The 23,572-nt window shown below is 47.5% G+C and overlaps 1 protein-coding gene across 1 annotated transcript in view; it reads left to right on the forward strand.

The window, feature by feature from the left end:
• The window catches only part of AGBL2 (ATP/GTP binding protein like 2), a 262,082-nt gene that overhangs the window by 137,568 nt on the left and 100,942 nt on the right, over positions 1 to 23,572 (forward strand). The window contains exons 9-10 of the mRNA XM_030199493.1: positions 4,389 to 4,515; positions 6,723 to 6,823. Of these exons, the coding sequence (XP_030055353.1) occupies positions 4,389 to 4,515; positions 6,723 to 6,823 (228 nt within the window). The remainder of the gene's footprint in view (positions 1 to 4,388; positions 4,516 to 6,722; positions 6,824 to 23,572) is intronic.

Genomic DNA, 23,572 nt, shown 5'->3' on the forward strand with positions numbered 1-23,572 from the left:
CGGCACCCAGTAGGCATCGGCACCGGGAGGACCGCTCACCCTCTGTTCAGGAGGTGTCGATGCGCTCCACCTTGGACAGCCCGGAACAGCCTCCACGCCCGGAACAGACTCTGACCTCGACGCTTGCATCGGCTTCCATGTCTTTCTCCACAGCCGCTCTGCACGAGAGTCTCTGGGCCGTTCTCCCGGAGATTCTGGGAGAGCTGTTGCGCCCTTCCCCTCCGGTACCAAGGGTGTTTGCGCCACCGGTACCGTCGAGTGAGGCGCCAGCTGGCCCCTTGCCCGGGGTGAGGTCTATGGCAAGCGGTACCGACTGCGGCCGCCTCCCAGGAAGGCTCCCTGACGACGTCGGCGGAGGGAGCTTCGCCGATGCTGGCGAGGGAGTCTACCTCTCGATGCTCCCACCGTGGAGTCGAGTCGGGCACGGCTTAAGTCACAGGTTCATGAACTTGTGTCCGATACCGATGGTGAGGCCTCGTGGGAGGAGGAGGAGGACATCAGGTATTTCTCTGACGAGGAGTCTGATGGCCTTCCTTCTGATCCCACTCTCTCCCCTGAAAGGCAGCTTTCTCCTCCCGAGAGTCTGTCTTTTGCGGCCTTTGTCCGGGAGATGTCTACGGCCATCCCCTTCCCGGTGGTCGTGGAGGATGAGCCCAGAGCTGAAATGTTTGAGCTCTTGGACTATCCTTCTCCACCTAAGGAAGCGTCCACAGTACCCATGCATCATGTCCTAAAAAAGACATTGCTGGCGAACTGGACCAAGCCTTTAACTAATCCCCACATTCCCAAGAAGATCGAGTCCCAGTACCGGATCCATGGGGACCCAGAGCTGATGCGCACTCAGTTGCCTCACGACTAAGGTGTGGTGGATCTGGCCCTAAAGAAGGCTAAGAGTTCTAGGGAGCATGCTTCGGCGCCCCCGGGCAAAGACTCTAGAACCTTAGACTCCTTTGGGAGGAAGGCCTACTATTCTTCTATGCTCGTGGCCAAGATTCAGTCCTACCAGCTCTACACGAGCATCCATATGCGGAACAATGTGCGGCAGTTGGCGGGCTTGGTGGACAAGCTCCCTCCTGAGTAAGCCAAGCCATTTCAGGAGGTGGTCAGGCAGCTGAAGGCGTGCAGGAAATTACTGGCCAGAGGGGTATATGATACCTTTGATGTTGCATCCAGGGCCGCTGCTCAAGATGTGGTGATGCGCAGACTCTCATGGCTGCGTGCCTCCGACCTGAAGAATAGGATCCATCAGCGGATTGCGGACTCCCCTTGCCGAGCGGACAACATTTTTGGAGAGAAAGTCGAACAGGTGGTAGAGCAGCTCCACCAGCGGGATACCGCTTTCGACAAGTTCTCCCGCCGGCAGCCTTCAGCATCTACCTCCTCAGGTAGACGTTTTTATGTGGGAAGGAAGACTGTTCCCTACTCTTCTGATAAGCGTAGGTGCAATCCTCCTTCTCGACAGCCTGCGGCCCAGGCTAAGCCCCAGCACGCTCGCTCTCATCAGCAGCGTGCGCCTCAGCAAGGCCCCACGGCTCCCCAGCAAAAGCAGGGGGCGAGCTTTTGACTGGCTCCAGCAGAGCATAGCCGACATCAACGTGTCAGTGCCGGGCGATCTGCCGGTCAGGGGGAGGTTGAAAGCTTTTCACCAAAGGTGGCCTCTTGTAACCTCTGACCGTTGGGTTCTTCAAATAGTCCGGCAAGGATACACCCTCAATTTGGCCTCAAAACCTACAAATTGCCCACCGGGAGCTCAATCTTACAGCTTCCAGCACAAGCAGGTACTTGCAGAGGAACTCTCCGCCCTTCTCAGCGCCAATGCGGTCGAGCGCGTGCCATCCGGGCAAGAAGGGCTGGGATTCTATTCCAGGTACTTCCTTGTGGAAAAGAAAACAGGGGGGATGCGTCCCATCCTAGACCTAAGGGCCCTGAACAAATATCTGGTCAAGGAAAAGTTCAGGATGCTTTCCCTGGGCACCCTTCTTCCCATGATTCAGGAAAACGATTGGCTATGCTCTCTGGACTTGAAGGACGCCTACACGCACATCCCGATACTGCCAGCTCACAGGCAGTATCTGCGATTTCAGCTGGGCACACGTCACTTCCAGTACAAAAAGAAAGACGAGCCCACACTTAACGCTTGGAAGCAACTCCGAAGGAAATATAAATATACCATAAGACAAACCAAAAGACAATACTACAAAACTGAAATTGGACCCAATTACAAAGACACACACAAACTCTTCCAACTCGTGAATAAACTTCTGGACACCACTCCAGTCACCAACAACAGCAAAGACACACCAGGAGCTGATGACTTGGCGAAGTACTTCAAGGAGAAAATCATACAACTGCGACTCAAAATACCTGCCAGTTTCCTGATTTGTGTTTTGAGTTTTTTCAGTTCTTCGTTGAACCATGGTATTGAGTTCTTTCTGTGCGAGGTTCTGGTTTGGATTGGGGCAATGTTATCTAGTATTAATTTACATCTGTTATCCCATATTGAGAGGAATTGGATTGTGTCTGTTTCTATTGTCCATTCGTCGTTGTAGATCTGTTGCCAGAATTTAACCGGATCGATTTTTCCTCTTGTGGTGTAAGTCTTTCGTAATTGTTTGTTAGGTGAGTCTTTCATTCTCCATTGGAGGGTAATATGTGCTTTGTAATGGTCTGACCACAGTATAGGTGACCATTTAGTGTATGTTAATTTAAGGTTTGTGTCGTGGTCAAAGTTGTGTGTTATGATGTCTAATGTATGTCCTTTTTTGTGTGTTGGTTGCGTATTTGGTCCTTGTAAATCCCATAGTTGTAAGAACTCTTTGCAGTCTTGGGTGCTTGTTTCGGTGAGATCTTCCATGTGTAGGTTAATATCTCCTATTATGTTGAGGTTAGAGGAAGAGATACAGGTGTTTGAGATAAAGTCCATGAAGTATGTTTGGCAGTCTCGCCAGTTGCTTGGTGGTCTGTAAAATATGACTGCGTTAAGGTGTTCCTGCAATTTTGGGTGACTGATTCTTATAGAGGCGATTTCTTGTTGTGGCGTTATGGATTCAGCTGTGTTTGTGATGTTAAACTCAGATTTGTATATTATAGCTATTCCTCCTCCACTTTTTCCATTTCTTGTCCAGTGTGTGATTTTGTATCCTGGTGGGCATAATTCTAGGATTATAGGATCTTGAAGGTTGTGGACCCAGGTTTCAGTAATGAATAGGAAGTCAAGGTTGTCTGCAGTGATCCAGTCTGTTATATTCTCTGTTTTGTTCACTGCTGATCTGGCGTTTACGTATCCCATTTGAATTAACTGGTATGGTTCGGTTAGGGGCATTGATGTCTTAATTTTTATTAGCTGCCTGTTTTCCTGATGTCTGGTTTTGTTGTGACCTTTCTTCCCTTTCTATTGATTATTTCCATATATATTTGTTTTTTCTTTTAATTGATTACAGTTCTTTTGTTCTGGTGGGTTGTGTGTAAATTGGCTGAAGGGTGTGTGTGTTGTGGGTAGATTGGTGTTTGTGTTAGGGATGGTCCAAGCGTAGTATATTAGGGGGAGGAAGTAGATAAACTCCAAGAATGCTTTATAGCAGCTGCTGAAAAGACAGGACTGAGTGACCGGCTTTTTACAACTTGGAATTGAGTCTCATATTCAAAACCTCCACAAGGTATCAATTCACCACTTTCCAAAATTGTTCCACCACAGGGCACAGCCAAAATATTTGTCCCAGGCAGTGGCGTAGCCAAGGGTGGGCCCGGGTGGGCCCAGGCCCATCCACTTTGGGTTCAGGCCCACCCAATAGCAGCACATCTCTAATGTGGCTGGCAGGGATTCCCAAGCCCCACCAGCCGAAAACTCCCAACTGTCCCTCCTGCATACCTTTTAAATAGCAGATCTTTGCCTGCTACAAGCATTGACTGATACATACTGTTCGCACTGGCCCCGCAGCCTTCCCTCTGATGTATTCCTGCTTATGCAGAAACAGGAAGTTGCATCAGAGGGAAGGCTGTGGGGCCAACATGAGCACTGTGTATTAGTTGCTGCTCGTTGCCAGTGAAAATCTGCTATTTAAAAGGTATATGGGGGAGGGGGATGTTTGAGAGACCATATGGCATGCAGGCAAGAAAGAGAGAGAGAGGAACCAAATTACTTGTAGGACAAGGCGGAGTTCTTCTGCCCACCCATCTTGGGCCCAGGCCCACCCAAAATTGGGTGTCTGGCTACGCCCCTGGTCCCAGGGTGGCAGCCAGCTCCCCATATTTGCAACAATTTCCTGCCTCTTCTGTAGTGGCACAAAATGGACAGTGAAAGGATACATAAGTTCTTGTTAAAATGTTATATTGTGTCTCCTTAATGCTATACTATCAGGCAACCCTTTTAAATCCATATCTCTTTTTAGTTCTCATTTCAGAGCTGCAAGTTTCGGGTTCAAAAACATAAAGAAGGAACTGGACGAATTGTGATGTGGAGGATGGGAATTCAGAATAGTTACACCCTGGAGTCGACATTTGGTGGATCCACTCTGGGTAATAGTTCATCAGGGCTCTTCTTACCTGTTATTTATTTACCCAATTTTAGATAGAAAAGTAATATAATGTTTATATAGGACTAGTTATATACAATGTTATGGTTACAAAGTCTTTGACTTTTAGATCCAGTTCTCAACTCTAACTTGGTGGGTTTATAACATTTTCTGGCTCTTCTCTACTCCTCTACTAAAACCTTTTAGAAACCTGAAGTTTTTCTTCTGCCCTTTAGGCCTGGCAGGAGTCAGGCATGTTGTGTATGTCATACACTTGTTATGTTATGTTATGTTATGTTATACTGGTTCTTGTATTCCGCCTATACAGTTCAAGGACGGATTACAATAAACAAGAGCTGGACCAATCAGTCCAGGAACTACAAATGATTAAAACACAGTAATATTAAACTTTAAACATCCTGCCTTAACAAACCATAAACTAAATATTAGATAAACCTGCCTTACAAAACAGAAAAGCTTTTAGATACTTTCTGGGTTGAAGATAATGGATACAAGACCTCCCCGTGAGGAGGGATAAGGGCTCCCAGTCTCCTGTGATTCCACAAAATCAGTCTCTTCCCACAGAATTCCAGTTCCTGTGGGATTGTCATGGAAGACAAAGGGCCAGAATTCTGGGAACAGCAGCTGCCCAGTGTGTGTGTGTCTCTCTCTCATTGGTACTTTATAAACCGCCTTGAAAGTTTTCTGAACAGGAGGAATTTCAAATGCAGAATAAACTTGAAACTTTACTTTAAACTGCATCTTTCCCAGTCTAGGTTTAGGGTCCAGACTGTCATTCTTTAAACCATGTGGTTCAAAGTATGAGAATTTAGGCCCAACATTAGATAGGGGAAGACACAGCTTAAAGCAGAGTGCTGCCAATGGTTTCCTCCTGCAGATGAGCGGAATAAGAAGATGAGTAAGAAGATGGAGTATAGGGGCAAGGGAGAATGAGTTAGGGATGGGGGGCAAGAAAGAGTGGCATATGGGATGGGGCAAAGGTTATGAAGTTAGGGGATAGGGCAAGAAAAAGCTAGTTCAAATTCCCTCTTCTCTTATTGATACTTCTAGTGATTTGGGGCAAGCCACTTTCTCTCTTACTGCCTTAGGTACCCACTTATAGGGTGTTTTACCAAAATACAAGCAGAGATCACAGACCCATAGCCTGCAAGTTAATCTTCTTTGAAAACCGGGCAGGTGGGGGAATACAGGTATTTTTCACCCGCATACTTTGTATCCCTGCCATATTTATATTTGTAAGTGCCCATATACATGGGGACAGGAGGGTTTGCCTATCCTAGTGGTTAGAGCACCAGTCTTGTCATCAAGATGTGGCCGGTTCAAATCCCACTGCTGCTTCTTGTGATCTTGGGCAAGTCATGTAACCCTCCATTGCCTCGGGTACAAAATTAGATTGTGAGCACTCTAAGGACAGAGAAATACCCAATGTACCTGAATGTAACTCACCTTGAGCTACTACTGAAAAGGTGTGAGCAAAATCCAAATAAATAAATATTCTCCCCACCCTGGCTGCTGCTGCCCAGGTTCTTCCTTTGATCCCCTTCAGGTCTGCTTTTGCTTTCCCATTTTACCAAATCAGCTCCGACTAAAAATTCAGTGTGGTGCTCTGACTGGTCTTACAGTGCCCCATCTCCTACCCTGCATGGATTTCCTATTACCATAAAAACCCAGGTGAGAAGCAGGGCATAGCAGAGGCTGTCAGAACACTAAGGCAAGCAGACCCATATTCTGAGCTTTCTGTTTCTGCTGGGAGGCAGCATGGGAAAGCAAGGGCAGACCTGGATGGCGGCATGGTGACAATACTCTGGTATCTATCAAAATTTGATAATGGAGGCAGTTGCCTATGTTGCATGCTTAGAATCAGGTTTAAAGTACATATGTGAAAGTATACGTGAGGGATTGCAAATAAAATCTCTATACATGCTTTCCCTCCTCAACCTAACTCCAACCCTTTCCCCCATGAGTTAAATAATCTGCACTATGAAAGATTCACACACATTTACACACAGTAGGGTAAAGACAGATTTGTACCTTCTGTTTGCTAAGTTAAAATGTTCTGAAAATTATTTTCTTAGATTGTAGATTCTTTTGAGAAGGGACTTGTACCTGACTACTTTTCACCACTGTATAACACTGCTTGCATCTGGTAGCACTATAAACATGATAAGTATTATTGTTAAATTTTTGCAGGTAATAAAAAGGGGACTCATTTTAACACAGAGGACCTTAAATCCATGGGTCTTCACCTCTGTGACACATTACTGGATTACTGTGATCCGGACAGCTCCAAGGTGACTACATATTTATAATATCCTAAAATAATAATTTATCATCCTTTACAATTAGTAATCTAGGAAGGGAAATTATATAGATAAATTAAAAATGGTGTTATGAAATCAACTGAGCACGGTAAGCTATCAACAGCTTTTTAATTTTTTTACTTTATTTTTAATTATAAATTCAGAACAAAGAAGTAATAATAGGAAATAAAGAAAATTATACAGTCTTCCATGAACTATTGTATAAAAACAAATTCTTCGAGGACAAGCAGGCTGCTTGTTCTCACTGATGGGTCGGCGTCCACGGCGGCCCGGAAATGGCAATTTTTCTCAGCAAAAATAGGCAAAGCTTTGCCAGAGCCTTCTGGAACACAGGGGGTGCGTGCACCGCGCATGTGCGGCTGTCTTCCTGCCTCGCATGCATGAGTCCCAGCTCAGTTTTTTCTTTTCCGCGGTTGGAGAGTGGCTGCTTGTCGGTCTCTCTCCGTTCGGCCCAAAGAAAGAGCCTTCCGTTTTGCTAGAGGTTTTTCCTCTTTGTGTTTTTTTTTTGTTACATTTGTACCCTGCGCTTTCCCACTCATGGCAGGCTCAATGCGGCTTACATATTGTATACAGGTACTTATTTGTACCTGGGGCAATGGAGGGTTAAGTGACTTGCCCAGAGTCACAAGGAGCTGCCTGTGCCTGAAGTGGGAATTGAACTCAGTTCCTCAGTTCCCCAGGACCAGAGTCCACCACCCTAACCACTAGGCCACTCCTCCACTTTTTCTTTTCCACTTTCTCCCTTTGTGTTTAAAAAACAAAACAAAACAAAGTTTACCTTTATTTTTCTAGTTTGGTCCCTATAAGTTTCCTTTCGCTTCCGTTGCGGCCCTCTTAGGCCGTGCGTATGTGGGTTCTCTTTTTTGTGTCCTTATTGTCGGCACAATCGCGAATTTTGATCTTGCCACCGCTATTTTTCCGTCCATGTCATTGAAGACTCCCAGCGGCTTCAAGAAGTGTACTCAGTGCAACCAGACGATCTCAGATACCGACCCCCCACGCGTGGTGTCTTCAGTGCCTTGGGCCCGACCATTGCCCAGACGCATGTAAGTTGTGTCTTAGCTTAAAAAAACGGACACAGGCATCGAGACAAGCTCAGCGGGACCGACTTTTTGGAGCTTCGTCCGGTTCTTCGGCTTCTACGTCGACATTGGTACCAGGGTCGGCGTCGTTGATATCAGCACCAGAGATGGCATCGACTTCAGGAGTGCAGATAATGGCTGTCCGGAGACCACACGCTGGGAGCAGTGAGCCATCAAGTGGGTCTCCACCTGCCTCGAAGACTCCTACTGTGCAGGCCCCATGGGACCGACCACTCTCGGACCCGACCCCGAGGAGGCGTGTGGATTCCACATCTTTCTCGTTGGTACTGAGGTGTATCGATGACGTGAATCGAGCAAAGGCAAAGAAGCATCGTCATCGGTCTCCTTCTAAGCACAGTACTGGGAGCTCCGGGGCGTTGAAGGATTCGGCACCCGTGAAGTGCTGACGCCGGGAGAAACGCTCACCCTCCATTCAGGAGGTGTTGGTGTGTCAGTCTTCGGGCAGCCCGGTACCGCCTCCTCGATCTCAACAGATTCTGGACCTGATTCCTGCACCGACCCCGCAGCCTTGCTTGACAGTGACTCTGGACGAGCGCATCCGAGCCATTCTTCCAGGTCTGCTGGAGGGGTTGCTGCATCAGCCTGTTCCGGTGCTGGGGGTGCTTGCGCCCTCGGTACTGTTGATGGAAGAGCCAGCTGGCTCTAGGCCTGTGGTGAGGTCCCCGCGGCATCGGCATCAGCTGCCACCCAGGTCGACTCCCCGTCGACATCGCTAGAGGGAGCTTCATTGCTGCCGGCATGGGAGTCGACTTCTCGGCACCGCCATCAAGGACATGGTTCCTATCAGTCCTATTAGTCCTCTATGCTCATGTCCAAGATTCAGTCATACCAGCTCTACATGAGCATTCACTTGCGGAACAATGTGAAGCAACTGGCGGACTTGGTGGACAAGCTCCCTCCGGGGCAGGCCAAACCTTTTCAGTAGGTGGTCATGCAGCTGAAGGCGTGCCGTAAATTTCTGTCCAGGGGTGCTTATGACTCTTTTGATGTTGCATCCAGAACTGCTGCTCAAGGTATAGTGCTGCACAGACTCTCATGGCTGCATGCCTCTGACCTGGACAATTGAGTCCAGCAGCGGATTGTGGATGTCCCTTGCCGGGGGAATAATATTTTTGGTGAGAAAGTCGAGCAGGTGGTTGATCAGCTCCACCAGCAGGAAACCACTATGGACAATCTCTCCCGCTGGGCATCTTCAGCTTCTACCTCATCAGGTAGGCGATTTTTCCAGGGAAGGAGAAATGCTCCCTATGCCTACAATAAGCGTAGGTACAATCCTCCTTCCCGACAGCCTTCTCTGGCTCAGCCCCAGCGCGCTCGTTCTCGTCAACAGCGTGCGCCCAAACAGGCCCCTGCAGCTCCCCAACAAAAGCAAGGGACGGGCTTTTGACTGGCTCCAGATGAGCATAGCCGCTATAAAAGTGTGTGTGCCGGACGATCTGCCGGTTGGAGGGAGGTTAATATTTTTCACCAAAGGTGGCCTCTCATAACCTCCAATCGGTGGGTTCTCCAAATAGTCCGGCTCGGATACTCCCTCAATTTTATCTCCAGACCTCCAAATTGCCCACCGGGAGCTCAGTCCTTCAGCTTCCAGCACAGGCAGGTGCTTGCAGAGGAACTCTCCGCCCTTCTCAGCGCCAATGCGGTCGAGCCCATTCCACCGGGGCAAGAAGGGCTGGGATTCTATTCCAGGTATTTCCTTGTGCAAAAAAAAACAGGGGGAATACGTCCCATCCTAGACCTAAGGGCCCTGAACAAATTCCTGGTCTGAGAAACGTTCAGGATGGTTTTCCTGGGCACCCTTCTTCTCATGATTCAAGAAAACGATTGGCTATGCTCTCTGGACTTAAAGGATGCTTATACTCACATCCCGATACTTCCAGCTCACAGGATGTATCTTCGATTCCATCTGGGAGTGCAGCACTTCCAGTATTGTGTGCTGCCCTTTGGTCTGGCGTCTGCGCCCAGGGTCTTCACAAAGTGTCTGGCAGTAGTTGCAGCATCGCTACGCAGATTGGGAGTGCATGTGTTCCCTTATCTCGACGATTGGCTGGTGACAGTAGCGTAGCAAGGGTGGGGCGGTGGGGGCGGTCCTCCCCGGGTGTCAGCGGGTGGGGGGGTGCTCCGCTCCTGCTGGTCCCACCCTGTCCTGCCTTAAAAAAAAATTTGTCAAGCGCCGGAATGGCAGGCAGCGCCCACGTCTGCCCTGCTAGTAAAAATCTCCTCGACGTCGTCGGGCCTTCCCACACTGAGTCCCGCCCTCCTCTGAGATAACTTCCTATTACCGTGAGGGCGGGTGGAACTCAGTGTGGGAAGTCTCGACGATGTCGAGGAGATTTTTACTAGCAGGGCAGACGCGAGGTGCTGCCTGCCACTCCGGCGCTTTGCAAATTATTTTTTAAAGGCAGTGAGGGTGGTGGGAGGAGAACGGAGCTGGTAGGTGGGTCGGGGGGGACTCAGATATGGGAGAAGGGTGTGGGGTGGGGGTTCTCAGATGGGGGAAGGGGTGGGGAGGGGGTTCTCGGATGGGAGAAGGGGGTGGGGAGGGGGTTCTCAGATGGTTGAAGGGGACTGGGGTTGGGGAGAGGAGGGGGTTCTCGGATGGGAGAAGGGGTGGGGTGGGGAGGGGACTGGGGTTCTCGGATGGGAGAAGGGGACTGGGATGGGGAGGGGGTTCTCGGAGGGGACGGGAGGGGGTTCTCGGATGGGAGAAGGGGACTGGTGTGGGGAGGGGGTTCTTGGATGGGAGAAGGGGTGGGGAGGGGGTTCTCAGATGGTTGAAGGGGACTGGGGAGGGGAGGAGGTTCTCGGATGGGAGAAGGGGACGAGTGGGGTGGGGTGGGGAGGAGACTGGGGTTCTTGGATAGGAGAAGGGGACTGGGGTGGGGAGGCGAGGGGGTTCTCAAATGGGAGAAGGAGGGGAGGGGCTCTCAGATGGGAGAAGGGGGATGGAACTGGGGTCTGAGAAGGGGCCATATGGGAAAATGGGGGCCATACCTGGGGCTGGTGGGAAAATGGGGCATGCGTGGGTCAGGTGGGAGAATGGTTCTGGGGCTGAAAAGGGGGGCCTTAATATAAGGCATGTGGATGAAGGGGGCTGGAACTGGGGGTTGAAAAGGAGGGTAGGTGGGATAAGGGGGCTAGTACTGGGACTGGAGGTTGAAAAGGGGCAGGGGCTGAAACTGTGGGGACTGGGGGGCTGAAAAGGAGACAGGGAGAAGTGGCTGGGGCTGAAGCTTGGGACTGGTGAGAGAAAAGGGCTGGGGGCTGAAAAGGGGACAGGGAGAAGTGGCTGGGGGCTGAAGCTCGGGACTGGTGGGAGAAAAGGGCTGGGGCTGAAACTGGGGACTGGTGGGATAGTGGGGCTGGAACTGAGGGCTGAAAAAAAGGGGTAGAGAGAGGGGACAGATCCTGGATGGAAGGGGAAGTGAGAGGGAGGGTAGACCCTGGATGGATGGGAGAGGGAGGGCAAATGGTGGATTGAAGGGGCAGAGAGAAAGGGCAGACAGTGGATGGAAGGGATAGAAAGGGCAGACAGTGAATGGAAGGGGGAGAGAGAGAGGGCAGACACAGGCAGATGATGGATGGAAGGGGCAGAGATAGAGGGCAGATGTGGATGGAAGGAGCAGGGAGACAGGGCAAACATTGGATGGAGGGAACAGCAGAGAGGGCAGACACTGGATGGCAGAGAGAGACCGAAGACAGATGCTGGATGGAAGGAAGACAGTGAAAAGAAGATAAGGAAAGCAGAAACCAGAGACAACAAACTGTAAATAAAATATATATTTTTATTTTTTTTGCTTTAGGATAAAGTAGTATTGTAGCTGTGTTAATAAATTTTAATACATTTTGGCTAACTTTTAGAGAACAAAACCCCCTTCCTCAGGTCAGGATAGGATACTGTAACAGTATTATACTGTATTGACCTGAGGAAGGATGTTTTGGCCTCTGAAAGCTAAATGTATTAGTCCAATAAAATGGTATTATTTTATTTTCTATATTTGTTTTATTTCTATTTGTTGATTTGTAAAGTGGTGATTGGTATTTGTTAGTTTTTTTTTCAAATTTACATCTGCTGTCTTTATATTTTGCACAGTACTAAGGGACATTTTCTGTTTCTGTGGTGTTGCATTGTATGCAGAGTCTGGCATCTTGGGGATTCAGTTTAATCTTTGTCTAAATAGAAAGTTTAAATATTACTACTTATTCTATAGTGGATTAGGGTGTATCTGTGTTTGTGAAAAAGACATGGCTTTCAGTTGGTATTGACTGTGCAGGATCGACAATCTGTACTATTCTGTCTGGTTTCATTTTACAATAGGTGAATTGATGTTCTAGTGCTCACTGTAGTGTTTTAAGATGCTTTCCTTTTCCTTGTGTGATTCGTAGAAATGACTGCTTATGGTATGGTAGAATTGCTCTATAGGTCCTGAGTGTTTTGTATTCTCGGCATGCCTAGTACTGGATTTTGGAGGGGGGTGTTAAAAAATGACCAGCCCAGGGTGTCAACTACCCTAGGTACGCCACTGGCTGGTGAAGAACACCTCGGAGGCAGGAGCTCTACAGTCCATGCAGATGACTATTCAACTGCTGGAGCTACTCGGGTTTGTTATAAATTACCTCAAGTCCCATCTTCTCCCTGTTCAAAGACTGGAATTTATTGGAGCTCTGCTGGATTCACAGACGGCTCGCGCCTATCTCCCCGAGACGAGAGCATACAATCTTCTGTCTCTAGTTTCCATGGCCAGAGCATCTCAGCGATCACAGCTCGGCAGATGTTGAGACGTCTAGGCCATATGGCCTCCACAGTTCATATGATGCCCATGGCCCGTCTTCATATCAGATCTGCTCAATGGACCCTAGCTTCCCAGTGGTTTCAGGCTGCCGGGAATCTAGGGGATGTAATCCAGCTGTCCACCGAATTTCACAGTTCCCTTCAGTGGTGGACAATTCGATCCAATTTGACCTTGGGACATCCTTTTCAAATTCCTCAGCCTCAAAAAGTGCTGACAACAGATGCATCCCTCATGGGGTGGGGAGCTCATGTAGATGGGCTTCACACTCAAGGAGTTTGGTCCCTCCAGGAAAAAGGTCTTCAGATCAATCTCCTGGAGTTGCGAGCGGTCTGGAACACTGTAAAAGCTTTCAAAGATCAGCTGTCCAATCAAATTATTCAAATTCAGATGGACAATCAGGTTGCTATGTACTACATCAACAAGCAGGAGGGTACCGGATCTCGCCCCCTGTGTCGGGAAGCCGTCCAGATGTGGTTTTGGGCTCGCTGTCATGGCATGCTTCTCCAAGCCACTTATCTGGCAGGCGTAAACAACAGTCTGGCCGACAGGTTGAGCAGAGTAATGTAACCTCACGAGTGGTCGCTCAACTCGGGCGTGGTTCACAAGATCTTCCAAGCATGGGGCACCCCCTTCATGGATCTTTTTGCCACTCAGATCAATCACAAGGTCCCTCAGTTCTGTTCCAGACCAAGCCCACGACAGGCAAGCATCAGATGCCTTTCTCCTTCATTGGGGGAAGGGCCTTCTATATGCATATCCTCCCATACCTCTGGTGGGGAAGACTTTGCTGAAACTCAAGCAAGACCGCGGAACCATGATTCTGATTGCTCCCTTTTGGCCGCGTCAGATTTGGTTCCCTCTACTTCTGGAGTTGTCCTTCAAAGAACCGTGGAGATTGGACTGTTTTCCAACCCTCATTACTCAGAATGAGGGGGCGCTTCTGCATCCTACCTCCAGTCTCTGGCTCTCACGGCCTGGATGTTGAGAACATAGACTTCGCCTCCATGAGTCTCTCTGAGGGTGTCTCCCGAGTCTTGCTTGCTTCCAGGAAAGATTCCACGAAGAGGTGTTACTCTTTTAAATGGAGGAGGTTTGCCATCTGGTGTGACAGCAAGGCCCTAGATCCTTGCTCTTGTCCTAAACAGACCCTGCTTGAATACACTTGAATACACTTGTCAGAGTCTGGTCTCAAGACCAACTCCGTAAGAGTTAATCTTAGTTCGATTAGTGCTTTTCATTATCGTGTAGAGGGTAAGCCTATCTCTGGACAGCCTTTAGTTGTTCGCTTCATGAGAGGTTTGCTTTTGTCAAAGCCCCCTGTCAAACCTCCACCAGTGTCATGGGATCTCAACGTCATTCTCACCCAGCTGAAGAAGCCTCCTTTTGAGCCACTGGATTCCTGCCATCTGAAGTACTTGACCTGGAAGGTCATTTTCTTGGTGGCTGTTACTTCAGCTCGTAGAGTCAGTGAGCTTCAAGCCTTGGTAGTGCATGCTCATCTCAAGTTTCATCAGAACAGAGTATTCCTCCGCAGGCACCCTAAGTTCTTGCCGAAGGTGGTGTCGGAGTTCCGTCTGAACCAGTCAATTGTTTTGCCAACGTTTTTTCACCGTCCTCATACCCGCCCTGCTGACTCAGTTGCACACCTTGGACTGCAACAGAGCATTGGCCTTTTATGTGGAGCGGACAAGCCCCTTCAGACACTCCGCCCAAATGTTTGTTTGTTTTGATCCCAACAGAAGGGGAAACGCACCATTTCCAGTTGGCTAGCAGATTGCATTTCCTTCACTTATGCCCAACCTGGGCTGACTCTTGAGGGTCATGTCACGGCTCATAGTGTTAGAGCCATGGCGGTGTCAGTGGCCCACTTGAAGTCAGCCACTATTGAAGAGATTTGCAAGGCTGCGACGTGGTCATCAATCCACACATTCATATCTCACTACTGCCTCCAGCAGGATAGCCGATGCGACGGTTGTTTTGGGCAGTCGGTGCTGCAGAATCTGTTTGGGGTTTAGAATCCAACTCCACCCCCCTAGTCCCAATTTTATTCTGTCTCAGGCTGCACTCTCAGTTAGATGTTTTACTTCGCAGGTCAATCCTTGTTATGTCCTCGCCGTTGCGAGGCCCAATTGACCGTCTTTGTTGTTTTTAGTGAGCCTGGGGTGCTAGGGATACCCCATCAATGAGAACAAGCACCCTGCTTGTCCTTGGAGAAAGCGAAGATACTTACCTGTAGCAGGTATTCTCCGAGGACAGCAGGCTGATTGTTCTCACAAACCCACCCACCTCCACTTTGAAGTTGTTTTCTTCTCTTTGTAATTGCTTTTGACCTAACTGAGTGGGGACTCGCGCATGCTATGCGGGAAGACGGCTGCGCATGCGCGGTGCGCACGCCCCGCGTTCCAAAAGGCTCTGGCAAAGCTTTGCCTATTTTTGCTGAGAAAAATTGCCATTTGTGGGCCGCTGTGGACGCCGACCCATCAGTGAGAACAATCAGCCTGCTGTCCTCGGAGAATACCTGCTACAGGTAAGTATCTTCGCTATATACCACATTATAGAGGATTACTGCCATACCCCTGAACTCGATGCAATAATGAGATCATTACAACCACAAATTTAAAAAGGAAATAAATTAAAAAAAAGAATGAAATAGGAAATCTAATTTACATCATCTAGGGGATCTTTTACAAAGGGTGGTAGCATTTTTAGCATGCGCTAATCAGCACGTGCTAAACATTAGAGGCGTCCATAGGAATATATGGGATGGGTATCTTTAGCATTTTTAGTGTATCCTTATTTTTCGTGCGCGCTAAAAACACTAATAGGAAGTTCTTTGTGGACAGTGGGATATTTCAGCCTCACAAGTGGTGATGTCAGCAGATCGTTCTATCCTCAGTTTGTACTAAGCTTGCTTCAACTCAGGGTAGGGAGGGCAGGATTGTGCATCTGAAATATCCCACTGTCCACGGAGAACAACTGTTACAGGTATGTAACTGTATTTTCTCCCAGGACAGTGGTAGATATTTCAGCCACACAAGTGGTGACTCCCAAGCCATAAGTTGCTACAATGTACATACAGTGTAATTCTCAGCATTATATTCATGGCAATGCATAATAAAACAGGCTTGTATAAATACACATTGAGCAACGAAAAAAATATAAAGAGGAGGAGGAGGAGGCAGTGAGTTGAAGCATCATAAAGAAGAATTTAATACTGAATGTGCAAAAACAGAATCAGAATAAGTAGGTTGATCTAAACAATAGTGTCTAGCAAATGTATGTATCGTGAACCAAGTGGCAGCAGTACAAATGTCCCAAATAGATGCTCTGTGCAAGTGTGTTCTAGTGGTCACCATAGCACGCAGATGATGAGCAGTAATTCTTGGTGTTAGCAACATATTTGTCTTTTTATAACAAAAGTTAATATAGTCTGCAATCTAGGAAGACAAAGTCCTTTTAGAAACAGGATGAATAGAAAGAAACAGCTGAGATGGTCCCTCTGTATGTGATGTGCATTGTAAATAGATTTGCAGAAGATGTTTGCAATCTAGAGTATGTAACAATTCTTCAGATGAATGATTTGGAGGTGGATAATAAACAGGAAGTACTAAAGGTTGATTAAGGTGAAAATCCGAAACTACCTTAGGTAAGAACTTTGGATGAGTCCTTAGAATTACTTTATTATCCAAAATTTGCATATATGGTGGATAGTAAACTAACGCTTGTATCTCACAGATACGATGAGCTGAAGATATAGTAATAAGAAACACCATTTTCCAGGTGAGACATTTTAGAGAAGCTTGATGTAAAGGTTCAAATTGGGGTAGAGTGAGACATTCAACACTAGATTTAAATCCCACGACGGTGTCTGTGCTTTAACAGGAGGTTTTAAATTTGTTATACCTTTCATAAATCTCTTAACAATTGGATTTCTAGTAATTGGTTGATAGTTGTAGAAATCATGGAAAACAGCCAGTGCTGACAAGTGTTCTCTAACCGATGCAGTAGATAATCCAGAATTTGAAAGATTTAGCAGATAGTCCAGAATGTTGGATAAACTACAGTGATACGGATCATAATGACGAGAAATGCACCAGTTGGAAAATCTGATCCACTTAAAATGGTAAGACTTTCTGGTTGAGTCCTTTCTGGCTGCCAACAGCACATCAAGGACTGCTGGAGAAAAAAATCAAAATGATGATCTAATTTGGGCATAGTAGCCAGGCAGTTAGAGCAAGTGATCTTAAATTTGGATGAAGAAGTGCCCCTTCATTTTCTGTAATTAGATCTGGGTGTTGAGGTAGACGGATAGGAGGCTGGATGGCCGTGTGATGAATTAGAAGATACCAGGGTTGATGTGGCCAATCTGGAGCTATGAGTATAATCTTTGGTTTGTCCTATAAAATCGTCTGGACTGTTCTGTGAATGAGTGACAGAGGAGGAAAAGCATAGAGGAACTGATGCTTCCATGTTGTTACAAATGCGTCTGATGATAATCTGTTTTGAGCTGGGGGTTTGGAGCAAAACTGTTTGCATTTGTAGTTGACTGGGGAAGCAAAGAGCTCTAATGTTGGTGTCCCCCATTTGAGGAAGAGGTCGAGCGTAATCGTGGTCTTTAAGGATCACTCGTGAAGTTGCATCTGATGACTTATCTTGTCTGCTGTATCATTCTGAATGCCTGGAAGGTATTTGGCAATGAAAAATGAATTGATCTGAAGTGCTAAGGTCCAAATTTGAAGAGTCTCTTGACAAAGAGTTTTGGATCCTGTGCCACCTTGCTTGTTTATATAAAACATCACTACTTGATTATTTGTTTGAATTAGAATGACGTGATTTTGAAGACAATTATGGAAAGTATTGATCGCATATTTCATTGCTTGAAGCTCCAGCAGGTTGATGTGCTAACACTGTTCTTGTCAAGACCACTGACCTTGAGTTTGATGATCTTGGACATGAGCTCTCCAACCAGTCTTTGACGCATCTGTAGTGAGAATTATTGATGGACATGGAGGATGAAAAATTTGTCCTCTTGTTAGATTCTCTGCGTTGTGCCACCAGAGGAGAGATCGTTTTATGTCCTGAGGGAGATGTATGACATATGAAAGAGGTTGTTCTTGCAGTTGCCAATTGGTTTTGAGATGCTATTGAAGAGTCCTCATGTGAAGTCTGGCCATGGGAATCTTCTGAATTGCTGCAGCCTTGTGGCCCAATAAGGTCATAAGATGTCTTTTTCTAGTGTGATGCTTTTGAAGAAGATTGAAAATGATAGATTGAATGAGTTCTACTCGCTGTTGTGGTAGATAATCTGTTGTATTTGTTGTTTGAATTAGTGCCCCCATGAATTGAAGAGATTGTGTTGGAATTAGATTTGATTTTGTGTAATTGACTAGGAATCCCAAAACAGAGATAAGATCTATTGTCTTTTGAAGGGACAAAGTGACTTCCTGAGGGGATGGACCTGCCAAGAGCCAATCATCTAGATATGGAAAGATCAGTATTCTCTGTTTTCTTAAAAGTGCCGCTACTGTTATTACTACCTTGATAAATACTCAACATAAGGGAGCACGGCCCAAAAGACAGATTTTAAAACAGCGTTAAATGTTTTCAATATTTCTTCACTTAACCCTCCATTTTCTAGGGCTAGGGGGCATGCGATCTGCTTTACTGATGCAACTATCCAGCTTATTTTCGAAAAAGATTGCCAGCCATCTTCCGACACAAATCAGGAGATGGCTGGCGATCTCCTGAAGTCGGCCAAATCGGTATAATCGAAAGCCGATTTTGGCCAGCTTCAACTGCTTTCTGTCGCGGAGCCGGCCAAACTTCAAGGAGGCGTGTCAGTAGGGTAGTAAAGGCATGACGGGGGCGTGCTCACGAGATGGCTGGCTTCGCCCGATAATGGAGAAAAGAAAGCCGGCCTTGACGAACATTTCGCTGGCTTTACTTGGTCCCCTTTTTTTCACTACCAAGCTTCAAAAAGGAGCCCCAACTGACCAGATGACCACTAGAAGGAATCGGGTATGACCTCCCCTTACTCCCCCAGTGGTCACCTACTCCTCCCACCCCCCAAAAAAAATTTTTTACCAGCCTCTATGCCAGCCTCAAATGTCATACCCAGCTCCCTGACAGCAGTATGCAGGTCCCTGGAGCAGTTTTAGTGGGTGCAGTGCACTTCAGGCAGGTGGACCCAGGCCCATTCCCCCCTACCTTCTACACTTGTGGTGGTAAATATTGAGCTCTCCAAACCCCCCCAAAACCCACTGTACCCACATGTAGGTGCCCCCCTTCATCCCTAAGGGCTATGGTAGTGGTGTACAGTTGTGGGGAGTGGGTTTTGGGGGGATTTGGGGGGGCTCAGCACACAAGGTAAGGGAGCTATGCACCTGGGAGCTATTTTCGAAGTCCACTGCAGTGCCCCCTAGGGTGCCCGGTTGGTGTCCTGTCATATCAGGGGGTCCAGTGCACTACAAATGCTGGCCCCTCCCACGACCAAGTGGCTTGGATTTAAACTTTAAACATCCTGCCTTAACAAACCATAAACTAAATATTAGATAAACCTGCTTTGCAAAACAGAAAAGCTTTTAGATACTTTCTGGGTTGAAGATAATGGATACAAGACCTCCCCGTGAGGAGGGATAAGGGCTCCCAGTCTCCTGTGATTCCACAAAATCAGTCTCTTCCCACAGAATTCCAGTTCCTGTGGGATTGTTATGGAAGACAAAGGGCCAGAATTCTGGGAACAGCAGCTGCCCAGTGTGTGTGTGTGTCTCTCTCATTGGTACTTTATAAACCGCCTTGAAAGTTTTCTGAACAGGAAGAATTTCAAATGCATCTTTCCCAGTCTAGGTTTAGGGTCCAGACTGTCATTCTTTAAACCATGTGGTTCAAAGTATGAGAATTTAGGCCCAACATTAGATAGGGGAAGACACAGCTTAAAGCAGAGTGCTGCCAATGGTTTCCTCCTGCAGATGAGCGGAATAAGAAGATGAGTAAGAAGATGGAGTATAGGGGCAAGGGAGAATGAGTTAGGGGATGGGGGGCAAGAAAGAGTGGCATATGGGATGGGGCAAAGGTTATGAAGTTAGGGGATAGGGCAAGAAAAAGCTAGTTCAAATTCCCTCTTCTCTTATTGATACTTCTAGTGATTTGGGGCAAGCCACTTTCTCTCTTACTGCCTTAGGTACCCACTTATAGGGTGTTTTACCAAAATACAAGCAGAGATCACAGACCCATAGCCTGCAAGTTAATCTTCTTTGAAAACCGGGCAGGAGGGGGAATACAGGTATTTTTCACCCGCATACTTTGTATCCCTGCCATATTTATATTTGTAAGTGCCCATATACATGGGGACAGGAGGGTTTGCCTATCCTAGTGGTTAGAGCACCAGTCTTGTCATCAAGATGTGGCCGGTTCAAATCCCACTGCTGCTTCTTGTGATCTTGGGCAAGTCATGTAACCCTCCATTGCCTCGGGTACAAAATTAGATTGTGAGCACTCTAAGGACAGAGAAATACCCAATGTACCTGAATGTAACTCACCTTGAGCTACTACTGAAAAGGTGTGAGCAAAATCCAAATAAATAAATATTCTCCCCACCCTGGCTGCTGCTGCCTAGGTTCTTCCTTTGATCCCCTGACAGCAGTATGCAGGTCCCTGGAGCAGTTTTAGTGGGTGCAGTGCACTTCAGGCAGGTGGACCCAGGCCCATTCTCCCCTACCTTCTACACTTGTGGTGGTAAATATTGAGCTCTCCAACCCCCCCAAAACCCATTGTACCCACATGTAGGTGTCCCCCTTCATCCCTAAGGGCTATGGTAGTGGTGTACAGTTGTGGGGAGTGGGTTTTGGGGGGATATGGGGGGCTCAGCACACAAGGTAAGGGAGCTATGCACCTGGGAGCTTTTTTCGAAGTCCACTGCAGTGCCCCCTAGGGTGCCCGGTTGGTGTCCTGTCATAGCAGGGGGTCCAGTGAACTACAAATGCTGGCCCCTCCCACGACCAAGTGGCTTGGATTTGGCCGGGTCTGAGATGGCCGGCTTCGGTTTCCATTATGGGTGAAAACCAAAGCCAGCCATCTCAAACCTGGCGATCTCAACATTTATGTCGAGATTTGGCCGGCCCCAACCATATTATCGAAAAAAAAGATGGCCGGCCATCTTTTTCGAAAATACGGTTGGCTCCGCCCATTTACAGAGCCGGCCCTGGATTTGGCCGCCCATAGAGATGGCCGGCCCTGTTCGATTATGCCCCTCCACGTCACTTAGAACATGCTCATAAACAGGGTACCCTAACCTTAGAACAGGTATTACGACTTCAGAAGCTTCACACAGATATTCAGGCTCTTGACTTAGAAGAGATTAGTGTTCAGTTACAATCCTTAAAACAAGAATATTTAAGATTGCTGGCCCACAAATTAAAGAAGCAACAATTATGTAATTTGATGTTGCAGATCTGGGACCATCAGGGGAGGGATTGTACAAAGATGTCACAAATACAGCAGGCTTTCACACACTACTATAATATATATACACCAGAATGGCAAGTCGCACAGTCCAACAATGTCAATTACCTGAAACAGGTTCCGATGCCTAGACTATCCGAGGCAGAGGCTGATCAGCTGTCCTGTCCCATTACAGAGTGTTACGATGGTGACTGTTTCTTTGTCTATGCTCACCTCGCCCTCTAGTGGTTAGAACCAGTGGCTGGTATGAACTGTCACCCGTTCCAGACTTCAGCCCAGTCCAGTCCGGATCTTCCGGGCTGCCAGACTTGCTTCTCTTGTTTGTGCCTGAACAGCACCCATAGCTGCCTTGTGATTTCTGTAGCTGAACTTCAGCAGCTGATGGGCTTTATTAATGACCTGGAAACTTCTGTGTTTGCCTTTGCATCGTCTAAGGTCCCTGGTATGTGAGTGTGCTCTGTGCACTTCTGCCTAGTCCAGTTCTAGTCTGAGTTTCTTGCCTGGTACTAGTTTGTTTGTGTGTAGTTAGCTATTGGTTTTATTTTGTTATAGGTACAAGCTTAGTTCCTAGTCTTGTTTCTGGTCTGCATTTCCTTGTCTTGTGTCTATGTTCCTTTTTAGTGGCTGCTTGGCAGCTTTCAGTCCTGACTCTCACCTGTCTGTGTTTCTGTCTTAGTGGCTGCCTGGCAGCTTTTAGTCCTGACTCTGTTGTGTGTTTCCTGTTGGTATCCAGTTCCTGCCGTGTCCTGTAAGTCTGCCGGCCGCCTGCACCCAGGGGCTCAACTCCTGGGGAACGGCGGTCAAGCGCAGGTGAAGTCTAGCTGTTCCTGCTCTGCCTGTCCCAGCTTGTTTGCCTCTGCTGCAACTCCAGTCTGGGGTTCCAGTCCTGTTCTGCCTTGCCTCTGGTTTGGGGGTGGTTTTGCCTGCCACTGCCGCTCCATGGCAGTGGTCCAAGGGCTCACAAACCCTGTGCTTCCGTGAGAAGCCTGACACAGAGGAGGAAACATACTGGGCTATATGAGATTTGCCCCTTGGGAAGGCACCAGATTCACCACAAAATGTTATAAATTATTTAAATCATATTTAGTGGGGCCTCTGACAAAGCTCTTTAATAGCTGGGAGGAGGGGCGGTTCTCCCTGAATCATGGAGATTGGCAGGGGTCATGATCCTTTTAAAGCCAGGGAAGCCTCCTGACAGATGTGGGTCTTATTGGCCTTTCTTTTAGATACCAACTATAAGCTATTTACATAGTAACATATTAAATGACGGCAGAAAAAGACCTGCACGGTGCATCCATTCTGCCCAACAAGATAACTCATATTTGCTACTTTTTGTGTATACCCTACTTTGATTTGTACCTGTGCTCTTCAGGGCACAGACCGTATAAGTCTGCCCAGCACTATCCCCGCCTCCCAACCACCAGTCCCGCTTCCCACCACCGGCTCTGGCACAGACCGTATAAGTCTGCCCAGCGCTATCCCCGCCTCCCAACCACCAGCCCCACCTCCCGATATTGACTAAGCTCCTGAGGATCCATTCCTTTGGCACAGGATTCCTTTATGCTTATCCCATGCATGTTTGAATTCCGTTACCGTTTTCATTTCCACCACCTCCAGCGGGAGGGCATTCCAAGCATCCACTACTCTCTCCGTGAAAAAATACTTCCTGACATTTTTCTTGAGTCTGCCCCCCTTCAATCTCATTTCATGTCCTCTCGTTCTACCATCTTCCCATGCCGCATGCCGTTTGCAGTTATCTGCCCAATTTTATACGTGATGATCAGGCGGGTTTTATTGGAGGTCGACAAACTTTTGATAATAATACGAAGGTGTGTCACCTTATTTGGCAGGTACAAGCTAGGCTTGAACCAGCGGTAATTCTAGGGATAGATGCTGAAAAGACCTTTGATAGGATATACTGGCCCTATCTATTTGAGGTTTTGAGGAAGGTGGTTATACAAGGGAGGTACCTACATTGGATCCGCACACTTTACACTAACTCAATGGCAAACCTTCACATTAACGAGGCATACATAGATAGTTTTGGTTTGGCTAGGGGGATGTGTCAGGGTTGCGCGCTGTCACCCCTTCTTTTTGCTCTGACGATGGAGCCCCTGGCCCAATTAGTCCACCAGAATGAGCAAATAAAAGGTGTAACGTGGAGGTTTGCAACAAAAAATATTATCATTTGTGGACGATGTACTTTTCATTCTCACAGATCCACACGCCTCTCTAACAACAGTTTTGAATCTTTTACGGGATTTTGGATCTGTCTCGGGGTTTCTAATTAATGCCAAGAAATCGGAAGTGCTAAATCTCTCGTTATCGGACAAGGAACAGGCAGTCATCCAGCAGGCATTCCC

Source organism: Microcaecilia unicolor, chromosome 4, assembly GCF_901765095.1.
Source record: "Microcaecilia unicolor chromosome 4, aMicUni1.1, whole genome shotgun sequence".
Lineage (NCBI taxonomy): Eukaryota > Metazoa > Chordata > Amphibia > Gymnophiona > Siphonopidae > Microcaecilia > Microcaecilia unicolor.